Consider the following 22,057-nt stretch of genomic DNA (forward strand, 5'->3'; position numbering starts at 1 on the left):
TTCAAACCTAACCTTCTCAAGAGTCAAGAATTCAAACAGGTCCCCCCGCCATGCCAGGATACAGGGTGGAGAGGTTGCTCTCTAACCTATTAGGATCCGTCTTCGGGCGACCAACAAGGCGAAGGCTACAACATTTGCCTCCGCACCCATTTCCAACCCTGGTTGGTCCGACACCCGAATATGGCCTCCCGGGGGCCACGGTCCAGTTTCACGTGCACCTCTTTAGAAATTACCCTAAAAAACTCCTTCCAGTAATCCTCTAGCTTTGGACAGGACCAAAACATATGAACGTGATTAGTGGGCCCACCCCCCCGCAACGTTCACACACATCTGAGCATCTGGAAAGGCATTGCTTGATTAGGGATAGTCAGCACGGATTTGTGAGGGGTAGGTCTTGCCTTACAAGTCTTATTGACTTCTTTGAGGAGGTGAACAAGCATGTGGATGAAGGTAAAGCAGTGGCTGTAGTCTACATGGATTTTAGTAAGGCATTTGATAAGGTTCCCCATGGTAGGCTTATGCAGAAAGTAAGGAGGCATGGGATAGTGGGAAATTTGGTCAGTTGGATAACAAACTGGCTAACCGATAGAAGACAGAGAGTGGTGGTGGATGGCAAATATTCAGCCTGGAGCCCAGTTACCAGTGGCATACCGCAGGGATCAGTTCTAGGTCCTCTGCTGTTTGTGATTTTCATTAACGACTTGGATGAGGGAGTTGAAGGGTGGGTCAGTAAATTTGCAGATGATACGAAGATTGGTGGAGTTGTGGATAGTGAGGAGGGCTGTTGTCGGCTTCAAAGAGACATAGATAGAACGCAGAGCTGGGCTGAGAAGTGGCAGATGGAGTGAGGTTGTCCATTTTGGAAGGACCCTGACAAGTGTGAGGTTGTCCATTTTGGAAGGACAAATATGAATGCGGAATACAGGGTTAATGGTAGGGTTCTTGGCAATGTGGAGGAGCAAAGAGATCTTGGGGTCTATGTTCATAGATCTTTGAAAGTTGCCACTCAAGTGGATAGAGCTGTGAAGAAGGCCTGTGGTGTGCTAGCGATCATTAGCAGAGGGATTGAATTTAAGAGCCGTGTGGTGATGATGCAGCTGTACAAAACCTTGGTCAGGCCACATTTGGAGTACTGTGTGCAGTTCTGGTCACCTCATTTTAGGAAGGATGTGGAAGCTTTGGAAAAGGTGCAAAGGAGATTTACCAGGATGTTGCCTGGAATGGAGAGTAGGTCATACGAGGAAAGGTTGAGGGTGCTAGGCCTTTTCTCATTAGAACGGAGAAGGATGAGGGGCGACTTGATAGAGGTTATAAGATCATTAGGGGAATAGATAGAGTAGACAGTCAGAGACTTTTTCCCCGGGTGGAACACACCATTACAAGGGGACATAAATTTAAGATAAATGGTGGAAGATATAGAGGGGATGTCAGAGGTAGGTTCCTTACCCAGAGAGTAGTGGGGGCATGGACTGCACTGCCTGTGGAAGTAGTTGAGTCGGAAACGTTAGGGACCTTCAAGCGGCTATTGGATAGGTACATGGATTAGGGTAGAATAATGGAGTGTAGATTAACTTCTTCTTAAGGGCAGCACGGTAGCATTGTGGATAGCACAATTGCTTCACAGCTCCAAGGTCCCAAGTTCGATTTCGACTTGGGTCGCTGTCTGTGTGGAGTCTGCACATCCTCTCCGTGACTGCGTGGGTTTCCTCCGGGTACTCCGGTTTCCTCCCACAGTCCAAAGATGTGCAGGTTGGGTGGATTGGCCATGTAAAATTGTCCAAAATTCTATGATTAACCTAGGACAAAAGTTCGGCGCAACATCGTGGGCCGAAGGGCCTGTTCTGTGCTGTATTTCTCTATCTATCTATCTTCTACTGGCCCCTAGTCACCACGTTCCGGCGCCTGTTCGGGGAGGCTGGTACGGGAAGGGGAGAATCCCATCCTTGCATTGTCACCATCTTTCTGTTGTAAACTGCACGGATAAAAACTTAACATGTGGATTCACGGCAAGCAGAGATGTTGAACAAACTTCATTTTCACCTCTCCAACTGAAAGGGCAGATGTAATATATAGCATAACGACCCCGGACCAGGCACCTACAAAAAAAACAAAGAAACAAAGAAAATTACAGCACAGGAACAGGCCCTTCGGCCCTCCCAGCCTGCGCCGATCCAGATCCTTTATCTAAACCTTTTGCCTATTTTCCAAGATCTACTTCTCTCTGTTCCCCACCTGTTAAATATCTGTCCAGATGCATCTTAAATGATGCTATCGTGCCCGCCTCTACCACCTCCGCTGGCAAAGCATTCCAGGCACCCAGCAGCCTCTGCGTAAAAAACTTTCCATGCACATTTCCCTTAAACTTTTCCCCTCTCACCTTGAAATCGTGACCCCTTGTAATTGACACCCCCACTCTTGGAAAAAGCTTGTTGCTATCCACCCTGTCCATACCTCTCATAATTTTGTAGACCTCAATCAGGTCTCCCCTCAACCTCCGTCTTTCCAACGAAAACAATCCTAATCTACTCAACCTTTCTTCACAGCTAGCACCCTCCATACCAGGCAACATCCTGGTGAACCTCCTCTGCACCCTCTCTAAAGCATCCACATCCTTCTGGTAATGTGGCGACCAGAACTGCACGTAGTATTCCAAATGTGGCCTAACCAAAGTCATATACAACTGTAACATGACCTGCCGACTCTTGTACTCAATACCCCGTCCGATGAAGGCAAGCATGCTGTGTGCCTTCTTGACCACTCTATCGACCTGCGTTGCCACCTTCAGTGTACAATGGACCTGAACTCTCAGATCTCTCTGTACATCAATTTTCCCCAGGACTCTTCCATTGACCATATAGTCGGCTCTGGAGTTAGATTTTCCAAAATGCATCATCTCGCATTTGCCTGGATTGAACTCCATCTGCCATTTCTCTGCCCAACTCTCCAATCTATCTATATTTTGCTGTATTCTCTGACAGTCCGCCTCACTATCTGCAACTCCACCAATCTTAGTATCATCTGCAAACTTGCTCATCAGACCACTTATACCTTCGTCCAGATCATTTATGTATATCACAAATAACAGTGGTCCGAGCACAGATCCCTGTGGAACACCACTAGTCACCTTTCTTCATTCTGAGACACTCCCTTCCACCACTACTCTCTGTCTCCTGTTGCCCAGCCAGGTCTTTATCCATCTAGCTAGTGCATCCTGAACCCCATACAACTTCACTTTTTCCATCAACCTGCCATGGGAAACTTTATCAAATGCTTTACTGAAGTCCATGTATATGACATCTACAGCCTTTCCCTCATCAATTAACTTTGTCACTTCCTCAAAGAATTCTATTAGGTTTGTAAGACATGATCTTCCCTGCACAAAACCATGCTACCTATCACTGATAAGTCTATTTTCTTCCAAATGTGAATAGATCCTATCCCTCAGTATCTTCTCCAACAGTTTGCCTACCACTGACGTCAAGCTCACAGGTCTATAATTCCCTGGATTATCCCTGCTACCCTTCTTAAACAAAGGGACAACATTAGCAATTCTCCAATCCTCCGGGACCTCACCCGTGCTCAAGGATGCTGCAAAGATATCTGTTAAGGCCCCAGCTATTTCGACCCTCGCTTCCCTCAGTAACCTGGGATAGATCCCATCCGGTCCTGGGGACTTTTCCACCTTAATGTCTTTTAGAACACCCACAACCTCCCCCTTCCTTATGCCGACATGACCTAAGAGTATTTAAACATCCATCCCTAGCCTCAACATCCATCATGTCCCTCTCCTTGGTGAATACCAATGCAAAGTACTCATTAAGAAGCTCACTCATTTCCTCTGACTCCACGCATAAATTCCCTCTTTTGTCTTTGAGTGGGCCCATCCTTTCTCTAGTTACCCTCTTGCGCCTTATATACGAATAAAAGACTTTGGGATTTTCCTTAACCCTGTTAGCCAAAGATATTTCATGACCCCTTTCAGCCCTCTTTATTGCGCATTTGAGATTTGTCCTACTTTCCCGATATTCCTCCAAAGCTTCATCAGTTTAGAGTCGCCTCGATCTTATGTATGCTTCCTTTTTCATCTTAGCTAGTCTCACAATTTCACCCATCATCCATGGTTCCCTAATCTTGCCATTTATATCTCTCATTTTCACAGGAACATGTCTGTCCTGCACTCTAATCAACATTTCCTTAAAAGACTCCCACATTTCAAATGTGGATTTACCCTTAAACAGCTGCTCCCAATCACATTCCCGAGCTCCTGCCGAATTTTGTTAAGTTGGCCTTTCCCCAATTTAGCACTCTTCCTTTAGGACCACTCTCGTCTTTGTCCATGAGTATTCTAAAACGTATGGAATTGTGATCGCTATTCCCAAAGTAATCGCCGACTGAAACGGCAACCACCTGGCCGGGATCATTCCCCAATACCAGGTCCAGTATGGCCCCTTCCTGAGTTGGACTATTTACATACTGCTCTAAAAAACTCTCCTGGATGCTCCTTACAAATTCTGCTCCATCTACGCCTCCACTACATGAGTCCCATTCAATGTTGGGGAAGTTAAAATCTCCCATCACAACCACTCTATTGCTCCTACATTGTTCTATAATCTGACTACATATTTGTACCTCTACTTCACGCTCGCTTTTGGGAGGCCTATAGTAAAGTCCCAACAATGTTACTGCACCCTCCCTATTTCTTAGCTCTATCCATATTGCCTCAGTTCTCGAATCCTCCATCGTGCCCTCCTTAATCACAGCTGTGATATAATCTCTGACCAGTAATGCAACTCCTCCACCCCTTTTACCTCCCTCTCTATCCCTCCTAAAGCACCTATACCCTGAATATTTAGTTGCCAGTCTTGCCCATCCCTCAACCAAGTCTCAGTAATACCAATAACATCATATTCCCAGGTATAGCCCGAAGTTCATCTGCCTTACCTGCTACACTTCTCGCATTAAAACAAATGCACCTCAGACCACCTGTCCCTTTGCGATCATCATCTCTTCCCTGTCTACTCTTCCCCTTAGTCACATTGAGTTTATTATCCCAGTAATTTACTGGCTTTCGTTGCTGCCTCTTTACTGACCTCTAACTTCCTAATCTGGTTCCCATCCTCCTGCCACATTACACTCAGAAATAGGGACATGGTATATTGAAACACATTTCTTATTAACACAGTATTAAATTACCTTTAACAGCACAGAGATATTGCTTACAATTACCAGTTAAACGATGCTTAGCGACAAAACGAAACACTTAGCCCATAACTGCTACCTTGTTAATCTCCAATCAAGCAAAACCCATCATAGATCACTACCCACTTTTAAATAAAGTTTAGCAAGCACATGATTAGTTACCTATCTTTATTGGATAGAAAAACCTGATGAGTGACTGCTTGAAGAGAGAGATCCTGTCGAACAGCCTGTCGATTCTTGTCTGTGTCAGACTGTTGCTTAACCTGACAGACCTTTACAGAAGTTTCTGTTCAGATTACACTTTCCAGGAAGATGAACTCCAAAACTGACTGCCACAGACCTGGCCCCTCCCATTACAACATCAGCTTTATCCCACTCAAATCCCATGATCGAATGAATAACGTTTGAACACAATGTCTCTAATTATCTACTCCCGAGAATTCATAACAAAATCCCATTAGGCACCTCCTTTTAAATATAAGCATGGTTTGAAATAACAATGATCTCACTTTTATGGCATTGTAATTGCACCTTCTGAAGCCATAGTGTCTGTCTGTCTTTTAAAGAAGGATTTAAAAAATATATAACACAGCAGACATATACACCGTAACCCAGGCTTTTAAACCCATTACTACAACAGATACATATAATACAATGTATATCCATATTTTACATTCACCACAACAGCAAAAAGGAAGCTATAGTAACCCAAGGTCATAAATTTAAATTTTGACTGTTCAGGATTCCTTCACGAAGGGAAACAGCTTCTTTGGCTTAATCCCATTTGAAACCTCATTATTTTAGTCCCTATGATCAGTTATTCTCTCAGCTTTCTAAACCCAAACAAATACAATCAAGGTAATGTTGCTTGTCCTCAAATTTTAACCCTTGAATCTTTTGTGTCCACACTGTTCCATATTAATTTCCAATGTTTCTTTCCTGAATTATTGACAGCTTGCTTTATTTTGCCCTGATTTCAAATCTGGTTTGGGAACATAGTTGAGCATTGTTACCTTGCAGATTGTTTTTGTGCAGTGACTTGAAATGTTAAGAACCAATTCACTGACATCTCTGATCGCGTCTCAGTTTTTTCTTTTACAGTTTACATGGCATTCCTTTTTTAAACATGCTGTATTACATCATATTGGTTTTGCAGATTTAGATTCTGTCTGACTTAATTTGTAGCATGGGAATTGTCAGATGAAAAAAAGCCGAAGGTCCCTTTGTTTGCCTTTTATAATTCTGGTATTCATGTGATCATAATCGTAGAGGTCAACACAGAAATGGCCCTTTGACCCATCATGTCTGCACCGGTCAAAAACACCCACTTAAGTATCCTATTCCCATTTTCCACCACTTGGCCCATAGCCTTGGCATCGCAACTGCACATGAGCGAAACCTACCAATGCTTCTCCTGCTCCCATTTTCCTCTCTTGTTTATTTCTTTTATAATTACTATTTTTTGAAATGGCAGCACAAATGTGCAGAAATTGGGCATTGGTACAGTTCCAATAACTAGGAAGCTTTTTTGTGATGTGCTTAAACTTAAAATTTACTTTAGGTGACTTTTTTTTGCCTCTGCCTTTATGTTTCTCTCAAGGGGAATCAAAGGTTTTCACCAACCGTGTGCCTTGTACAATTTGTAAATTGATGATTATTCTGTCCTGAATCTTTTAGCCATTTTAATGTGGGAAGGGTTCCCTTTCTCCAACGCACATGTATGAACAGAAATACATTCTATGGTGTTGAAATTAAACTATAGTTTTCACTTTGTTCTAAATTTTATTTTCAGATTGTTAATGAAGCTGCTAAGTATCGCTATCGCTCTGGGAGCTTATTTGACTGTGGAAGTTTAACAATTCGAGCACCCTGGGGGTGTGTTGGCCATGGATCGATTTATCATTCTCAGAGTCCTGAGGCTTTCTTTTCTCATATCCCTGGAGTTAAGGTGAGCATTCCAGGACAACAATTTTCATTTTTGTAAATCAACTAGTTCAAAGAGGTTTTCGCTATTTCAGCTTATAAATACACACCCAAAGCAAAAACAGTGCTCAATTTAAAAGAGTATGGAGAAATGGAGTGTGGCGGTCTGGGAATGGTGAACATACACATTCAGTTGAGGATTTAGTTTGAGGTATGATCCTGAAATAAGTACAGGGTGATTTTCTTTGCATCTAGACAGACTACCCAAGACCTTTGGAGAGTTTGATTCTTGCACTGTGTAAGCACAACGCAGTTCCAGGATTTTGACATGGTGATGTTAAAGAAACAGTTGCATATTTACAAGTGAGGTTAGTGTGTTACTTGAAAGGCACACACAGATAGTTTTGTTAAGAACATAAGAACTCTGAGCAGGAGTAGGCCATCTGGCCCCTTGAGCCTTCTCCGCCATTCAGTAAGATCATGACTGATATTTTTGTGGATTCAGCTCCACTTACCCGCCCGCTCACCATAACCCTTAATTATTTTACTGTTTAAAAATCTATCTATCTTTGTCTTAAAAACATCCAATGAGATAGCTTCAACTACTTCACTGGGCAGGGAATTCCACTAATTCACAACCCTTTGGGTGAAGATGTTCCTCTTCAACTCAGAACTAAATCTGCTCCCCCTTATTTTGAGGCTATGCCCCCAAATTCTAGTTTCACTCACCAGTGGAAACAACCTCCCTGCTTCTTTCTGATCTGTTCTCTTCATAATTTTATATGTTTCTATAAGATCACCCCTCATCTAAATTCCAAACAGTATAGTCCCAGTCCACTCAGTCTCTCCTCATAAGCCAATCCTCTCAACTTCAGAATCAACTTAGTGAATCTCCTGCACCCTCTCCACTGCCAGTACATCCTTTCTCAAGTAATTCCCAGACATCTGTTGACCTTGTCCTTTAGGAGGTTGAGTTTGTGGGCTTTGAAGGTACTGTTCATGAAGCCTCAGCGAGTTGATACAATGGTACACACTGTAGCCAAGATGAACTGGTGTTTGAAGGTGGGAATGTTTAAGGTGGTGAATAGGGTGCCAATCAGGTAGGCTGCTTTAAACTAGATGGTGTTGAGCTTCTTGAAACTTCATTGTTCCAGGCAGGCAAGTGGAGAGTATTCTATCCCACACCTGACATGTGCCTTTATAGACAGTGGAAACACTTTCGGGAGATAAGTTATTTGCTGCAGGGTACCAGGCCTCTAACCTACTTTTGCAGCCACAGTATATATGTGATTGGTGGAGTTAGGTTTCTGGTTAATAATAGTCCCCAGAATGTAGATGGTGGAGGATTCAGCAATGGTTCCGCTCCAAGTCATTCACCACCCTGACTTAGAAATATATCGCCGTTCTTTCACTGTCGCTGGGCACAGTGGGTGTACCTACACCTCAAGGACTGCAGCGGTACAAGAAGTCAACTCATCACCACCTTCTGAAGGGCAACTAGGGATGGGCAATAAATGCTGGTCTAACCAGCGAAGCCCACATCCCGTATAAAATGAAGTAAAAAAAAAAAAAAAAATCCGTCTGAATGTCAGGAGGAGATGGTTTGATTCTCTCTAGTTGGAGATGCTTATTACCTGGCATTTCTGTGCGGCAAATGTAATTTGTCATTTCTCAGCCTAAGTCCGAATCTTGCGCAGGTTTTGCTGCATGTGGGCACAGACTTCTTTGTTACTGGAGAAATTAAGAATGGACCTGAACAAAGAGCCAGCATTCCCATTTCAGACCTAATGATGGAGGGAAAATGGTTAGGTCTGGAAAATTTCCCTGAGGAACATCGACCATGATTTCCTGTGGCTGCCGATTGATTTCCAACAGCTACAACTATCTTTTGTGCTAGATATGATGCCAGCTAATGGAGGGCTTTCCCCATTATTGCAATTTTAATTGGGTTCCTTAATGCCATTCTTGAGCAAGTGCTGATTTCATCTCCAATACAATAAGTGTCACTTCATCTGGAATTTCACTCTTCTGTCTATGTTTGGACCAAGGCTGTAATACGGTCTGGAGCCTTCTGGTCCTGACGCCTCAAAGTCTGTCCACAATCTGCAAGGTACAAGTCAGGAATGTGTTGAAATACCTCACATTTGCCTGGATATGTTCAGCTCCAACAACACTCAAACTAGGCACCATCCATAGAAACATAGAAAATATAAGTAGGAGGAGGCCATTCAGCCCTTCGAGCCTGCTCTGCCATTCATTGTGATCATGGCTGCTCATAAAGTTTAATTCCCTGATCCTGTCTTCTCCCCTATCTCTTGATCCATATCTAATTCCTTCTTGAAATTACACAATGTTTTGACCTCAAATACTTTCTGTGGTAGTGAATTCCACAGATTCATCATCCCTCAGTCCTCAAATGATGACCCCTAGTTCTGGACTCCCCTGCCATCGGGAACATTCTTTCTGAATCTACCCTGTCTAATCCTGTTAGAATTTTATAAGTTTTTATGAGAACCCCTCTCATTCTTCTAAATTTCAATGAATATAATCCTAGCTGATTTAGACTGTCCTCGTATAACAATCCTGTCATCCAAGGAATCAGCCTGGTAAACCTTAATTGCACTCCCTCCATCAAGAACATCCTTCCTCAGATAAGGACACCAAAATTGCAACAATACACCTGGTGTGGCCTCACCAATGCCCTATACAATTGAAGTAAAACATCTCTATTCCTGTACTCAAATCCTCTCGCTATGAAGGCCAACATACCATTTGCCTTCTTTACCGCCTGCTGTACCTGCATGCTTACTTTCAGCGACTGATGCACGAGAACAACAAGGTCTCACTGAGTATCCAGAATCACAGAAAAATACAATGCAGAAAACACCCTCCAGCCCATCGAGCCTTCACCGTCGCATGAAAAGCACCTGATCTGCCAATCCTAATCCCATTTGCCAGTACCTGGCCCATAGCCTCCATAAGACCATAAAACACAGGAGCAGAATTAGGCCACTCGGCTCATCGAGTCTGCTCCGCCATTCAATCATGGCTTATATTTTCTCATCCCCATGTTAAGACTTGCATGTTATTATGTTCATCTAGTGCTCATCCAGGTACTTTTTCAAGGATGCGAGGCAACCCGCCTCTACCACCCTATTAGACGATGCGTTACAGACTGTCATCACCCTCTGGGTAAAAATGTTTTTTTCTCAAATCCCCTGTGAACCTCCCACCCCTCATCTTGAACTTGTGTCCCCTTGTAACCAACCCTTCACTAAGGGGAACAGCTGCTCCGTATCCACCCTGTCCATGCTCCTCATAATCTTGTGCACCTCGATCAGGTCGCCTCTCAGTCTTCTCTGCTCCAGTGAAAACAACCCAAGCCTATCCAACTTCTCTTCATAACTAAAATGTTCCATCCCAGGCAACATCCTGGTGCAACGCCTCTGCACCCTCTCCAGTGCATCACACCATTCCTATACTATAATAATAACATAATAATCTTTATTGTCACAAGAATGCTTACATTAACACTGCAATAAAGTTACTGTGAAAATCTCCTCGTTGCCACATTCTAGAATGTTCGGGTACACAGAATGTCCAAATTACCGAACAAGCACGACTTTCGGAACATGTGGGAAGAAACCTGAGCACCCGGAGGAAACCCATGCAGACACGGGGAGAAAGTGCAGACTCCACACAGACAGTGACCCAAGTCGGAAATCGAATCTGGGACCCTGCTGCTGTGAGGCCATAGTACTAACCACTCTGCTACTGTGCTCCGATAATGTGGCGACTAGAACTGCACATGGAACACCAGCTGTGGCCGTACCAATGTTCTGTATAACTCCAACATGACTTCCTTGCTTTTGTAATCTATGCTACGATTGATAAAGGCAAGTGTACCATTTGCTTTTTTCACTGCCCTATTAACCTGCCCTTCTGCCGTCAGAGATTTATTTACAAACACGCCAAGGTCTCTTTGTTCCTCAGGACTTCCGACGTGGTGCCATTCATTGAATATTTCCTTGTTAAATTTCTCCTTCCAAAGTGTAGCACCTCACACTTTTCAGGATTAAATTCCATCTGCCACCTTCCTGCTCATTTGACCATCCTGATTATATCTTCCTGTAACCCAAGACCTTCACCCTCACTGTTAACCATCCGGCCTATCTTTGTGCCATCCCCAAACTTACTGATCCTACCCCCCACATAGCTATCTAAGTCATTTATATAAATGATGAATGATAGGGGACCCAGCACAGATCCCTGTGGTCACCACTGGACACTGGCTTCCAGTCACTAAAGCAGCTGTCTGTCATCATCCTGTTTCCTACAGTTAAGCCACTTTGAATCCACTTTTATCAAGTTCCCCTGTATCCCAAGTGCATTTGCCTTCTTTATAAGTCTCCCATATGGGACCTTGTCAAATGCTTTGCTGAAATCCATGCAAACTACACCAACTGCATTACCTTCATCTACACACTTAGTCACATGCTCAAAAAATACAATCAAATTTGTTAGGCATGACCTCCCTTTGACAAAGCCATGCTGACTATTCCTGATCAAACCTTCCCTCTCCAAGTGGAGATAGATTCTCTCCTTCAGCATTCTCTCTATTAGTTTCCCCACCACTGACGTGAGACTCACTGGCCTGTAGTTTCCTGGCTTATCCCTGCAGCCTTTTTTAAATAGTGGGACCACATTCGCGGTTCTCCAGTCCTCTGGCACGTCTCCTGTGGCCAGAGAAGAATTAAAAATTTGGATCAGGGCTCATGCAATCCCCTCCCTCGACTCCCACAGCAACCTGGCACACAATTTGTCTGGACCTGGAGATTTCATTTTTAAGCTTGTTAATATGTGTCTCTTCCTATGGAAACTTGCTCAATAACCTCACAGTTTCTCTCCCTGAGTCCGATATCTGCCCCCTCATTTTCTTGGGTGAAGACAGATGTGAAATATCCCTCTCAATTTACACCCATTCAAATAATAATTTGCCTTCCTATTTTTGCTACCAAAGCTTATAACCTCACATTTATCCACGTTATATTGCATCTGCCATGTAAAGCCCATTCATGCAGCCTGTCCAAATCCTGCTAAAGCATCTCTGCATCTTCCTCACAGTTCACCCTCCCACCCAACTTTGTATCATTTGCAAATTTGGAGCACATACATTGAGTTCCCTCGTCCAAATCATTAATATGTAATGTGAACAGTTTGCGTCCGTCCAGGATGTCTCCGAACGGGTAGCGGGCATCCTGAAGGGGGAGGGCAAACAGGCAGAGGTCGTTGTACATATTGGTACTAACAACATAGGCAGGAAGGGGCATGAGGTCATGCAGCAGAAGTTCAGGGAGCTAGGCCGAAAATTAAAAGATTGGACCTCTAGGGTTGTAATCTTGGGATTACTCCCTGTGCCGCGTGCCATTGAGGCTAGGAATAGGAAGGTAGAGCAGCTAAACACGTGACTAAACAGCTGGTGTAGGAGGGAGGGTTTCCGTCATCTGGACCACTGGGAGCTCTTCCGGGGCAGGTGTGACCTGTATAAGAAGGACGGGTTGCATCTAAACTGGAGAGGCATAAATATCCTGGCTGCGAGGTTTGCTAGTGTCACACAAGAGGGTTTAAACTAGTATGGAGGGGGGTGGGTACCAGAGCAGTAGTTCAGAAGGTGAAAGCATTGAGGGAGAACTAGGGAATAGGGCCAGCATGGCTCTCAGGAAGAGCAGACAGGGAGATGTTGCTGAAAACAGCGGTTCTGGTGGCCTGAAGTGCATATGTTTTAATGCAAGAAGTATTATGGGTAAGGCAGATGAACTTAGAACTTGGATTAGTACTTGGAACTATGATGTTGTTGCCATTGCAGAACCTGGTTGAGGGAAGGACAAGATTGGCAGCTAAATGTTCCAGATTTTAGATGTTTCAGGCGGGATAGAGGAGGATGTAAAAGGGGTGGAGGAGTTGCGCTACTGGTTCGGGCCAATATCACAGCTGTACTATGGGAGGACACCTCAGAGGGCAGCGAGGCTATATGGGTAGAGATCAGGAATAGGAAGGGTGCAGTCTCACAATGTTGGGGGTTTACTACAGGCCCCCCAACAGCCAGCGGGGGGATAGAGGAGCAGATAGGTGGACAGATTTTGGAAACGAGTAAAAACAACAGGGTTGTTGTGATGGGCGACTTCAACTTCCCCAATATTGACTGGGACTCACTGAGTGCTAGGGGCCTGGACGGGGCAGAGTTTGTAAGGAGCATCCAGGAGGGCTTCTTAAAACAATATGTAGACAGTCCAACTAGGGAAGGGGCTGTACTGGACCTGGTATTGGGGAATGAGCCTGGCCACGTGGTGGAAGTTTCAGTAGGGGAGCATTTTGGGAACAGTGACCACAATTCAGTAAGTTTTAAAGTGCTGGTGTACAAGGATAAGAGTGGTCCTAGGGTGAATGTGCTAAATTGGGGGAAGGCTAATTATAACAATATTAGGCGGGAACTGAAGAACCTAGATTGGGGGTGGATGCTTGAGGGTAAATCAACATCTGACATGTGAGAGGCTTTCAAATGTCAGTTGAAAGGAATTCAGGACCGGCATGTTCCTGTGCAGAAGAAGGATAATTATGGCAAATTTCGGGAACCTTGGATAACGAGAGATATTGTAGGCCTTGTGAAAAAGAAAACGGAGGCAGTTGTCAGGGCTAGAAGGCTTGGAACAGACAAAGCCTGTGTGGAATATAAGGAAAGTAGGAAGGAACTTAAGCAAGGAGTCCAGAGGGCTAGAAGAGGTCACGAAAACTCATTGGCAAATAGGGTTAAGGTAAATCCCAAGGCTTTTTACATGTACATAAAAAGCAAGAGGGTAGCCATGGAAAGGGTTGGCCCACTGAAGGACAGGCGAGGGAATCTATGTGTGGAGCCAGAGGAAATGGGCGAGGTACTAAATGAATACTTTGCATCAGTATTCACCAAAGAGAAGGAATTGTTGTTGAGTCTGGAGAAGGGTGTGTAGATAGCCTGGGTCACATTGAGATCCAAAAAGACTTGGTGTTGGGCGTCTTGAAAAATATTAAGGTAGATAAGTCCCCAGGGATCCTCGCTGTCTTCAGGTAATGTCCCGGAGGACTGGAGAATAGCCAATGTTGTTCCTTTGTTTAAGAAGGGTAGCAAGGATAATCCATAGAACTGCAGGCCGGTGAGCCTATACATCACTGGTAGGGAAATTACTGGAGAGAATTCTTCGAGACAGGATCTACTCCATTTGGAAGCAAATGGACGTATTAGTAAGAGGCAGCATGGTTTTGTGAAGGGGTGGTTGTGTCTCACTAACTTGATAGAGTTTTACAAAGAGGTCACAAAGATGATTGATGCAGGTAGGGCAGTGGATGTTGTCTATATGGGCTTCATTAAGGCCTTTGACAAGGTCCCTCGTGGTAGACTGGTACAAAAGGTGAAGTCACACGGGATCAGGGGTGAGCTGGCAAGGTGGATTCAGAACTGGCTAGGTCATAGAAGGCAGAGAGTAGCAATGGAAGGGTGTTTTTCTGATTGGAGAGCTGTGACTAGTGGTGTTCCGCAGGAATCAGTGCTGGGACCGTTGCTGTTCGTAGTATATCTAAATGATTTGGAGGAAAATTTAACTGGTCTGATTAGTAAGTTTGCAGATGGCACAAAGGTTGGTGGAATTGCGGATAGCGATGAGGACTGTCAGAGGATACAGCAGGATTTAGGTCGTCTGGAGACTTGGGCGGAGAGATGGCAGATGGAATTTAATCCGGACAAATGTGAGGTAATGCAGTTTGGAAGGTCTAATGCAGGTAGGGCATATACAGTGAATGGTAGAACCCTCAAGAGTATTGAAAGTCAGAGAGATCTAGGTGTACAGGTCCACAGGTCACTGAAAGGGGCAACACAGGTGGAGAAGGTAGTCACGGAGGCATACGGCATGCTTGCCTTCATTGGCCGGGGCATTGAGTATAAAAATTGGCAAGTCATGTTGCAGCTGTATAGAACCTTAGTTAGGCCACACTTGGAGTATAGTGTTCATTTCTGGTCGCCATGCAACCAGAAGGATGTGGAGGCTTAGAGAGGGTGCAGAAGAGATTTACCAGGATGTTGCCTGGTATGGAGGGCAATAGCTATGAGGAGCGTTGAATAAACTCGGTTTGTTCTCACTGGAACGACGGAGGTCTACAAAATTATGAGGGGCATAAACAGAGTGGGTAATCAGAGGCTTTTCCCCAGGGTAGTGGGGTCAATTACTAGGGGGCATAGGTTTAAGGTGTGAGGGGCAAGGTTTAGAGGAGATGTAAGAGGCAATTATTTTTTACACAGTGTAGTGGGTGCCTGGAACTCGCTGCCGGAGGAGGTGGTGGAAGCAGGGGCGATAGTGACATTTAAGGGGCATCTTGACAAATACATGAATAGGATGGGAATCGAGGAATACGAACCCAGGAAGTGTAGAAGATTTTAGTTTAGGCGGGCAGCATGGTCGCCACGGGCTTGGAGGGCTGAGGGCCTGTTCCTGTGCTGTACTTTTCTTTGTTCTTTGTTCCCCACTATTCACTGCCTGCCAATCAGAGAAAGATCCATTTATTCCAACTTTTTGCTTCATGTTTGCTAACCAGCTTTCCATCTACCTCAAGACACTACCCGTAATCCCATGCGTTTTACCGTTACATATCATCTGCTATGTGAGACCTTGTCGCAATCCTTCTGAAAGTCTAAATGAACCACATTTAACGGTTCTTGCCGGTCAACAAAGCAGCCTGCACGATTGCCACCCATTCTACAAACATTCACTCTCTCCACCACTGAGACACAGTAGCAGCAATGTGTTCAATCTACAAAATGAACTGCAGGACTTGATCAAGGCTCCTTAGACAGCATCTTCCAAACCCACAACCACTACCATCTAGAACAGTGTTTTTCAAACTTGTTTTCTTTGGACCCACTTTTCCCAACTGTCCGACGTTTAGGACCAATGCCGACCTTCACGTCCCACGCGAGTTAACCTTCCTGACCCATGCCGGCTGACCTTGCGACCTACCATCTTTGCTTACCTTTAAAGTGGCAGGCAAGCCTGCTTGGTCCTTAGGATCTCACTTGTTTTGTCATTCAATGTTACATTGCTGCTAAAGTCTTCAGCTGATGATTTAAGTTCTCACTGCATCCTTGCTTATACTGCAAATACCTTTGAAGTTTGAGGGTTTTAAACTTTTATTTGAAGTATATATAAACAAGAGCTATGCACCCTTTTTTTTTGCATTGGCAAAATTAAAAGTGCCATACCTCAAGAAATCATCTTTATACTGCTTTGTTCCCGATTTCAGTTTCTTCTTAATTGTTTGTTCACAAGAGGCCCTGGAGATCTATCTTCAACTCACACAAGCACTGCTTTGTCCTGCCGTGTACTCTCCTTAGAAGCTCTCTCCAGCAGATTTAATTGTGAGATTCTGGTCTGTTTGTATCTCTGGCCCTCTCTTCCTTATTACAAAATGATCCATCTTCAGTTCTTCACACAGTCCTGCGGTTTGCTTGCTGGAATATAGGAAATTAAAGAATCTCTCCACCATGATTTTGCGCCCAAAGCACGGACCTACAGGGCATGACATCAGTGTACGGGGTGTAGCCTGCTCTCTGCTGCCACGTCTGGTGGGAAGACTCCAGCGTTTGCATTTAAAGACTAGCTGCAGCTGGCATTCTCAACTTAAAAGCCAGTTGTGGCTGATAGTCTGAAAACTTGGCCACGGCTTCTCCTGCGATCTGGAACGTCATGAACAGTTGCTTCCGACACCTGCCTGCGACCCAACCGCGGAAGTTCCCCTCCAAGTCACTCACCACCCTGACTTGGAAATATATTGCTGTTCCTTTGCTGCCGCTTGGTCAAAATCCAGGATTTCTCTTCCGAACAGCGCCATGGGCTTCAGTGATTTGAGAAGGCTGCTCTTCCACTAATGTCTCAAGGGTAATTAGGAATGGACAATAAATGCTGGCCTAGCCAGTGATATTCATATAATGTTAATGAATTAGCAATAAATGTAAGTGCAGCTTGATAGTAGTTGACTGTGCATCATTATGCTTATGATTGAGTGTCAGCTGATAGGGCAGTAATTGGAAGAATTGTATTTGTCCATTTTTGGGGACAAAACATGCCCGGTCAATCTTTCATTTTACTGGGTATATGCCAGTGTTATATTGGAAAAGTTTGGTGAGAAACATGGCTAGTTGTGAGTGCAAATCTTCAGCACTAGAGCGGGGATGGTGCCGGGCTGTCTGGCTGTAATTAGTGGACTCAGCTTGTTTTGAATTTACATGGTGAATCGAATTGATTGGTATTTGTGATGGTGGGGACCTCAGGAGGATGCAGAGATGAATCATATACTACTGGCTGAGGATAGTTACTGAGTCAGCTGTATCTTTTGCACCCATGCTGGACCCTGCCACCTTCAAGGATGGGCATAATTATGGAGCTGCCTGCCCCCATTAGTTTTTGATTGCCCTTATTATGTATTAACAATTATATAATTATATGCTGACAAAGGACGATTATATCAGAACAGGAAAAGAATTGGAGCCAAACACCATTAATAGGATGGAAAATGTGTTTTCTGATTAAATTGTTACATTAATTAACGGGATGTCTGGGTAAGGCTGTATTATAATCCCAGACTAGACCCCAACAGTGGCCAGGATACTGGACCAAAACCCCAATATTTTAGTTTATTTGAAAGACAGTGTGGAAGGAAGTAATCCTGGATGATTGCATGAAGAAATAGGGCTTGGTTAATTTTAAAACAAAACTTTATTATGAATGCAGCCTTAAACTTTTTAACTTCACACCCGAAAAGAACAGTTTACAATTTACACCTTAAACACACCACTCAATTTCCCATTAAACAACATGAAACGTACAGCTCTCAATCTATTTACTGTGGGAGAATTGTGGACTCAAGTGTCAGGCAGATCACAATTCTATTTTAAACAGTATTTTTATTCAGGACAATATCCATTTTACATTATGCACAACCACTGTACAACTTTGTGCAATTATTATAATAGTAAACAACCAACCCACCTCACATGCCTGTCTTTTGTGCAAGAAACCCCTACCCCATGCTCCTCCATCCACCACCCTAGCAGAATTCTCCTCTGGGTAGACCAACACGCCAGCCCTTTTCCCACCCTGCAGCTCTGGTTTATCGGATACCCCAGATATAGCCACGCATAGGCTCGGCACCACCTGTACCCCCAAAATCTCTCACATTGTGTCAAAAAAATTCTCCCAGGGGCAGCACGGTGGCGCAGTGGATAGCAGTGCTGCCTCACGGGGCTGAGGTACCAGGTTCGATCCCGGCTCTGGTCACTGCCCATGTGGAGTTTGCGCATTCGCCCCCACAACCCAAAGATGTGCAGGGTAGGCAGATTAGCCACGTTAAATTGCCCCTTAATTGGAAAAAATGAATTGGGTACCCTAAATTTATTTTTAAAAAAATTCTCCCAGAACTTCCCCAATTTAGGACAGGACCAGAACATGTGCGAGTGGTTTGTTAGCCCCCTTAAACACTGCCCGCATCTGTCCTCCACCTCCGGAAGGAACTAGTATATGCGTGTTTTAGTCTTGTGTGCACAAATTTAAACTGGATCAGGCACAGGCTCACACACTTAGGGGGGTAGTGTTTACCTTGTGTAGGGCCTCATTCCATACCCCCCACCCCCCGTCCCCTCAAATGTACAGCCCCACCCTTCCTCCCATTGTCTCTTTATCTCCTCCAGTGAAGCTCTCTCCCGCTCCATGAAGTGGGCGGCACAGTAGCACAGTGGTTAGCACTGTTGCTTAACAGCACCAGGGTCCCAGGTTCGATTCCCGGCTTGGGTCACTATCTGTCTGGAGTCTGCACATTCTCCCTGTGTCTGTGTGGGTTTTCTCCGGGTGTTCCGGTTTCCTCCCACAAATCCCGAAAGACGTGCTGTCAGGTGAATTGGATTGTCTGAATTCTCCCTCTGTGTACCCGAACAGGCGCCGGAATTTGGCCTACTTGTGACAATAAAGATTCTTATTATAACTGCCCATAGATATCCGAGATTTTCCCCACCCCCATATCTCATCCAAAGACACAACCTTGTTCAAAAGCGAGGGTGGCGGCAACTGAGGAAACATAGAAAGCTCCGTGTGAAAAAAGTTCCTCGCCTGTAAATATCTGAACCGATTTCCCCCAGAAGCTGAAACTTTTCCACCAGTTCCTCCAGCTCTGCAAACCTACCCTGCACCAATAAGTACCTAAACCTCTCTGTACCCTCCCGCTCCCAGACCTTGTACAGTGAGTCCAATCCCGTTGGGATATTTAGTGATTCCCACATATTGCTGCCCATAGCGACATCGACTCTATCTTAAAATGTTGCCTAAACTGGTTCCAAACTCTTAGCAATGCTATTACCACTGGGGTCATAGAGTACCTGGCCGGTAAGAATAGAAGAGGAGCCGTCACTAATAGATCAAAATTCAACTCTGCTCTCCAAGGCTTTCTCAAAAAAAACTGCCCCTTTCCACAGCTTCTGAAAATGTCTCTTTGACTTCCTTGTCTCCACACAGCAATGACCCAAGCTGCAAAACAAATATCTCTGCAGGCTGCAGAGTACTTTAACTCCCCAGAGACCTTCCCAGTCAAACCACAGTCCATTAGCCTAGACTGAACAACACATTCCTATGTCAATTTCACCTTGAGGTTGCTAAAAGCAGCCAGGCTCTGAATTCTGTTTAAAAAAACATGACCATTGCAGTCAAACACACTCTAATCACATGCTTTTAACCCTTAAATTGCCCAATACGTAGAATCCAATATTCCTAAAGTCTTCCAGCCATCACAGGTTGATGTAGTGTTGGGTAAGTTGTCTGGAACATGGTGAAGATACCTGGGTGGCGTGAGGAGATATAGTCTCGATGTAGCAGTCTGTAATTTATGTTAGATATAAAACTTAACAGCCCTACTTGCAGCGAATGACCATGAGCATCTTGTTTTTTTGCTGGGTCCCTAAATCAATTGCTGGGTTTGCAACCCTTCATGGTTTCGTTGCCGATGAAAAACTGAAAAAATGATGGAGGCGTCACTACAAGTTTTCTGGCTGACCTATGCTTTGATGCTGTAATTGTTTTAACATCGAGAAATCTTTGAACCTTTAAAAATGCAGGTGTCTGATGCTCAGGTTGCATGCGTCAAAATTAAATTGAAGCATTACATGGTGAAACGATGCAAAGATTAGGTCCTAAAAGTTGCTGTAATTTTCAAAACAAAATTCAAAGTTTCCACCTCATTGTGCAAATAGAAAAATTCCAATCTGTATTTTTGTACTGGCACCGCTGACTTCTGTCGTAGCTGATTTTCGGAAGTTTACCATATGTGGATGCGGTCTAGCTTCTTTGCTGTTTGACTAGTTGCTAAACATCCCACAGAAAACCTAACTGATTATGGATGCCTATGTAAACAGGCCAAAAAATTGATACGTGCTCAGTTTCCAGATGGCAACTGTTTCCAGCATAAGTGTGATTGAATATGATGACTAATGTGAGTAAAATCTCAAAATCCCTTCTAATATAGCTGTGCATCTTAAATATAAATGCTAGCTAATTTCAGTTACAGATGTTTGAAATACTGTAGACACTGTTTTTTTCCACCACCCCTACCCATCCATTCCCATGTAAATTAAAAGTAAATAGTTCCATCAGAAATGGCAATGTGAAAAGTATAGGCAGAAAAGGAACTTTGTCCAAGCAAATAGTGTGAACAATGGAGGCAAATACAAACCATGTATAGGATAGGATACTTCACTCGCGTCAATCCATAAACAAGTCGCTGTGCTATTATTTCTCATGTTGTGCAATAATTTAAAAAAAATTTAGAGTACCCAATTATTTTTTTCCCCCAATTAAGGGGCAATGTAGCATGGCCAATCCACCTGTCCTTTATATCTTTGGGTTGTGGGGGTGAAACCCACGCATACATGGGGAGAATGTGCAAACTCCACACGGACAGTGACCCAGGGCCGGGATTCAAATCCGGGTCCTCAGCGCCGTAGTCCCAGTGCTAACCACTGCGCCACATGCCGCCCTTTTGTTGAGCAATAAAGATCAAGACATTAAAGTTACAACATCAAGCCCACATCAGCATTTACACTCCAAGTAATCTTATTCCTTCCAAACCAGGGTGTCTTTAAATGCATTATATCTGGTTGTGACATCCAGGCATTGAATAGAAATCCGTGTTGCTATAGAGTCATAGAATTTACAGTGCAGAAGGAGGCCATTCGGCCCATCGAGTCTGCGCCAGCTCTTGGAAAGAGCACCCTACCCAAGCCCACACCTTCACCCTATGCCCATTACCCAGTAACCCCACCCAACACTAAGGGCAATTTTGGACACTCAGGGCAATTTACCATGGCCAATCCACCTAACCTGCACACCTTTGGACTGTGGCAGGAAACCGGAGCACCCAGAGGAAATCCACGCACACACGGGGAGAACGTGCAGACTCCGCACAGACAGTGACCCAAGCCGGGAATTGAACTTGGGATCCTGGAGCTGTGAAGCAAGTGTGCTAACCACTATGCTCCGTGCTGCTATGATAAAACTTCCCTGACCGAGAAAGGAAAATAACTTGCAAATCTTGAGTGAATTTTAATGTATTACCACAGAGACTGGAATTGTGAAAAGCACCTCGAGATGTAGAAATGCCATCTAGCATTGAGAGGACTGAAAAATATGCTATGGCAAATGTAAACCTGTACAAATACTCAAATTTAAAGTCAGTTCCAGGTGGTATAGCCTGATATGATTCAGATGTGACATGACAGTGACTCAGAAAGTAAATGTTACAAACAAAATCTGCAAGACTTTTAACATGACCCCCGTGATCCATGTAGTAAAACAGAGGTCATGGGCTTTTCCTT

At 44.2% G+C, this 22,057-nt stretch overlaps 1 protein-coding gene across 2 annotated transcripts in view; it reads left to right on the forward strand.

Annotated features, from left to right (window-relative positions):
- The window catches only part of bckdhb (branched chain keto acid dehydrogenase E1 subunit beta), a 380,244-nt gene that overhangs the window by 78,688 nt on the left and 279,499 nt on the right, over nt 1-22,057 (forward strand). For both annotated transcript variants that reach the window (XM_038799321.1, XM_038799322.1), the window contains exon 5: nt 6,992-7,147. In XM_038799321.1, the coding sequence (XP_038655249.1) occupies nt 6,992-7,147 (156 nt within the window). The remainder of the gene's footprint in view (nt 1-6,991; nt 7,148-22,057) is intronic.

Source organism: Scyliorhinus canicula, chromosome 6 (assembly GCF_902713615.1).
Source record: "Scyliorhinus canicula chromosome 6, sScyCan1.1, whole genome shotgun sequence".
In the NCBI taxonomy this organism is placed as follows: domain Eukaryota; kingdom Metazoa; phylum Chordata; class Chondrichthyes; order Carcharhiniformes; family Scyliorhinidae; genus Scyliorhinus; species Scyliorhinus canicula.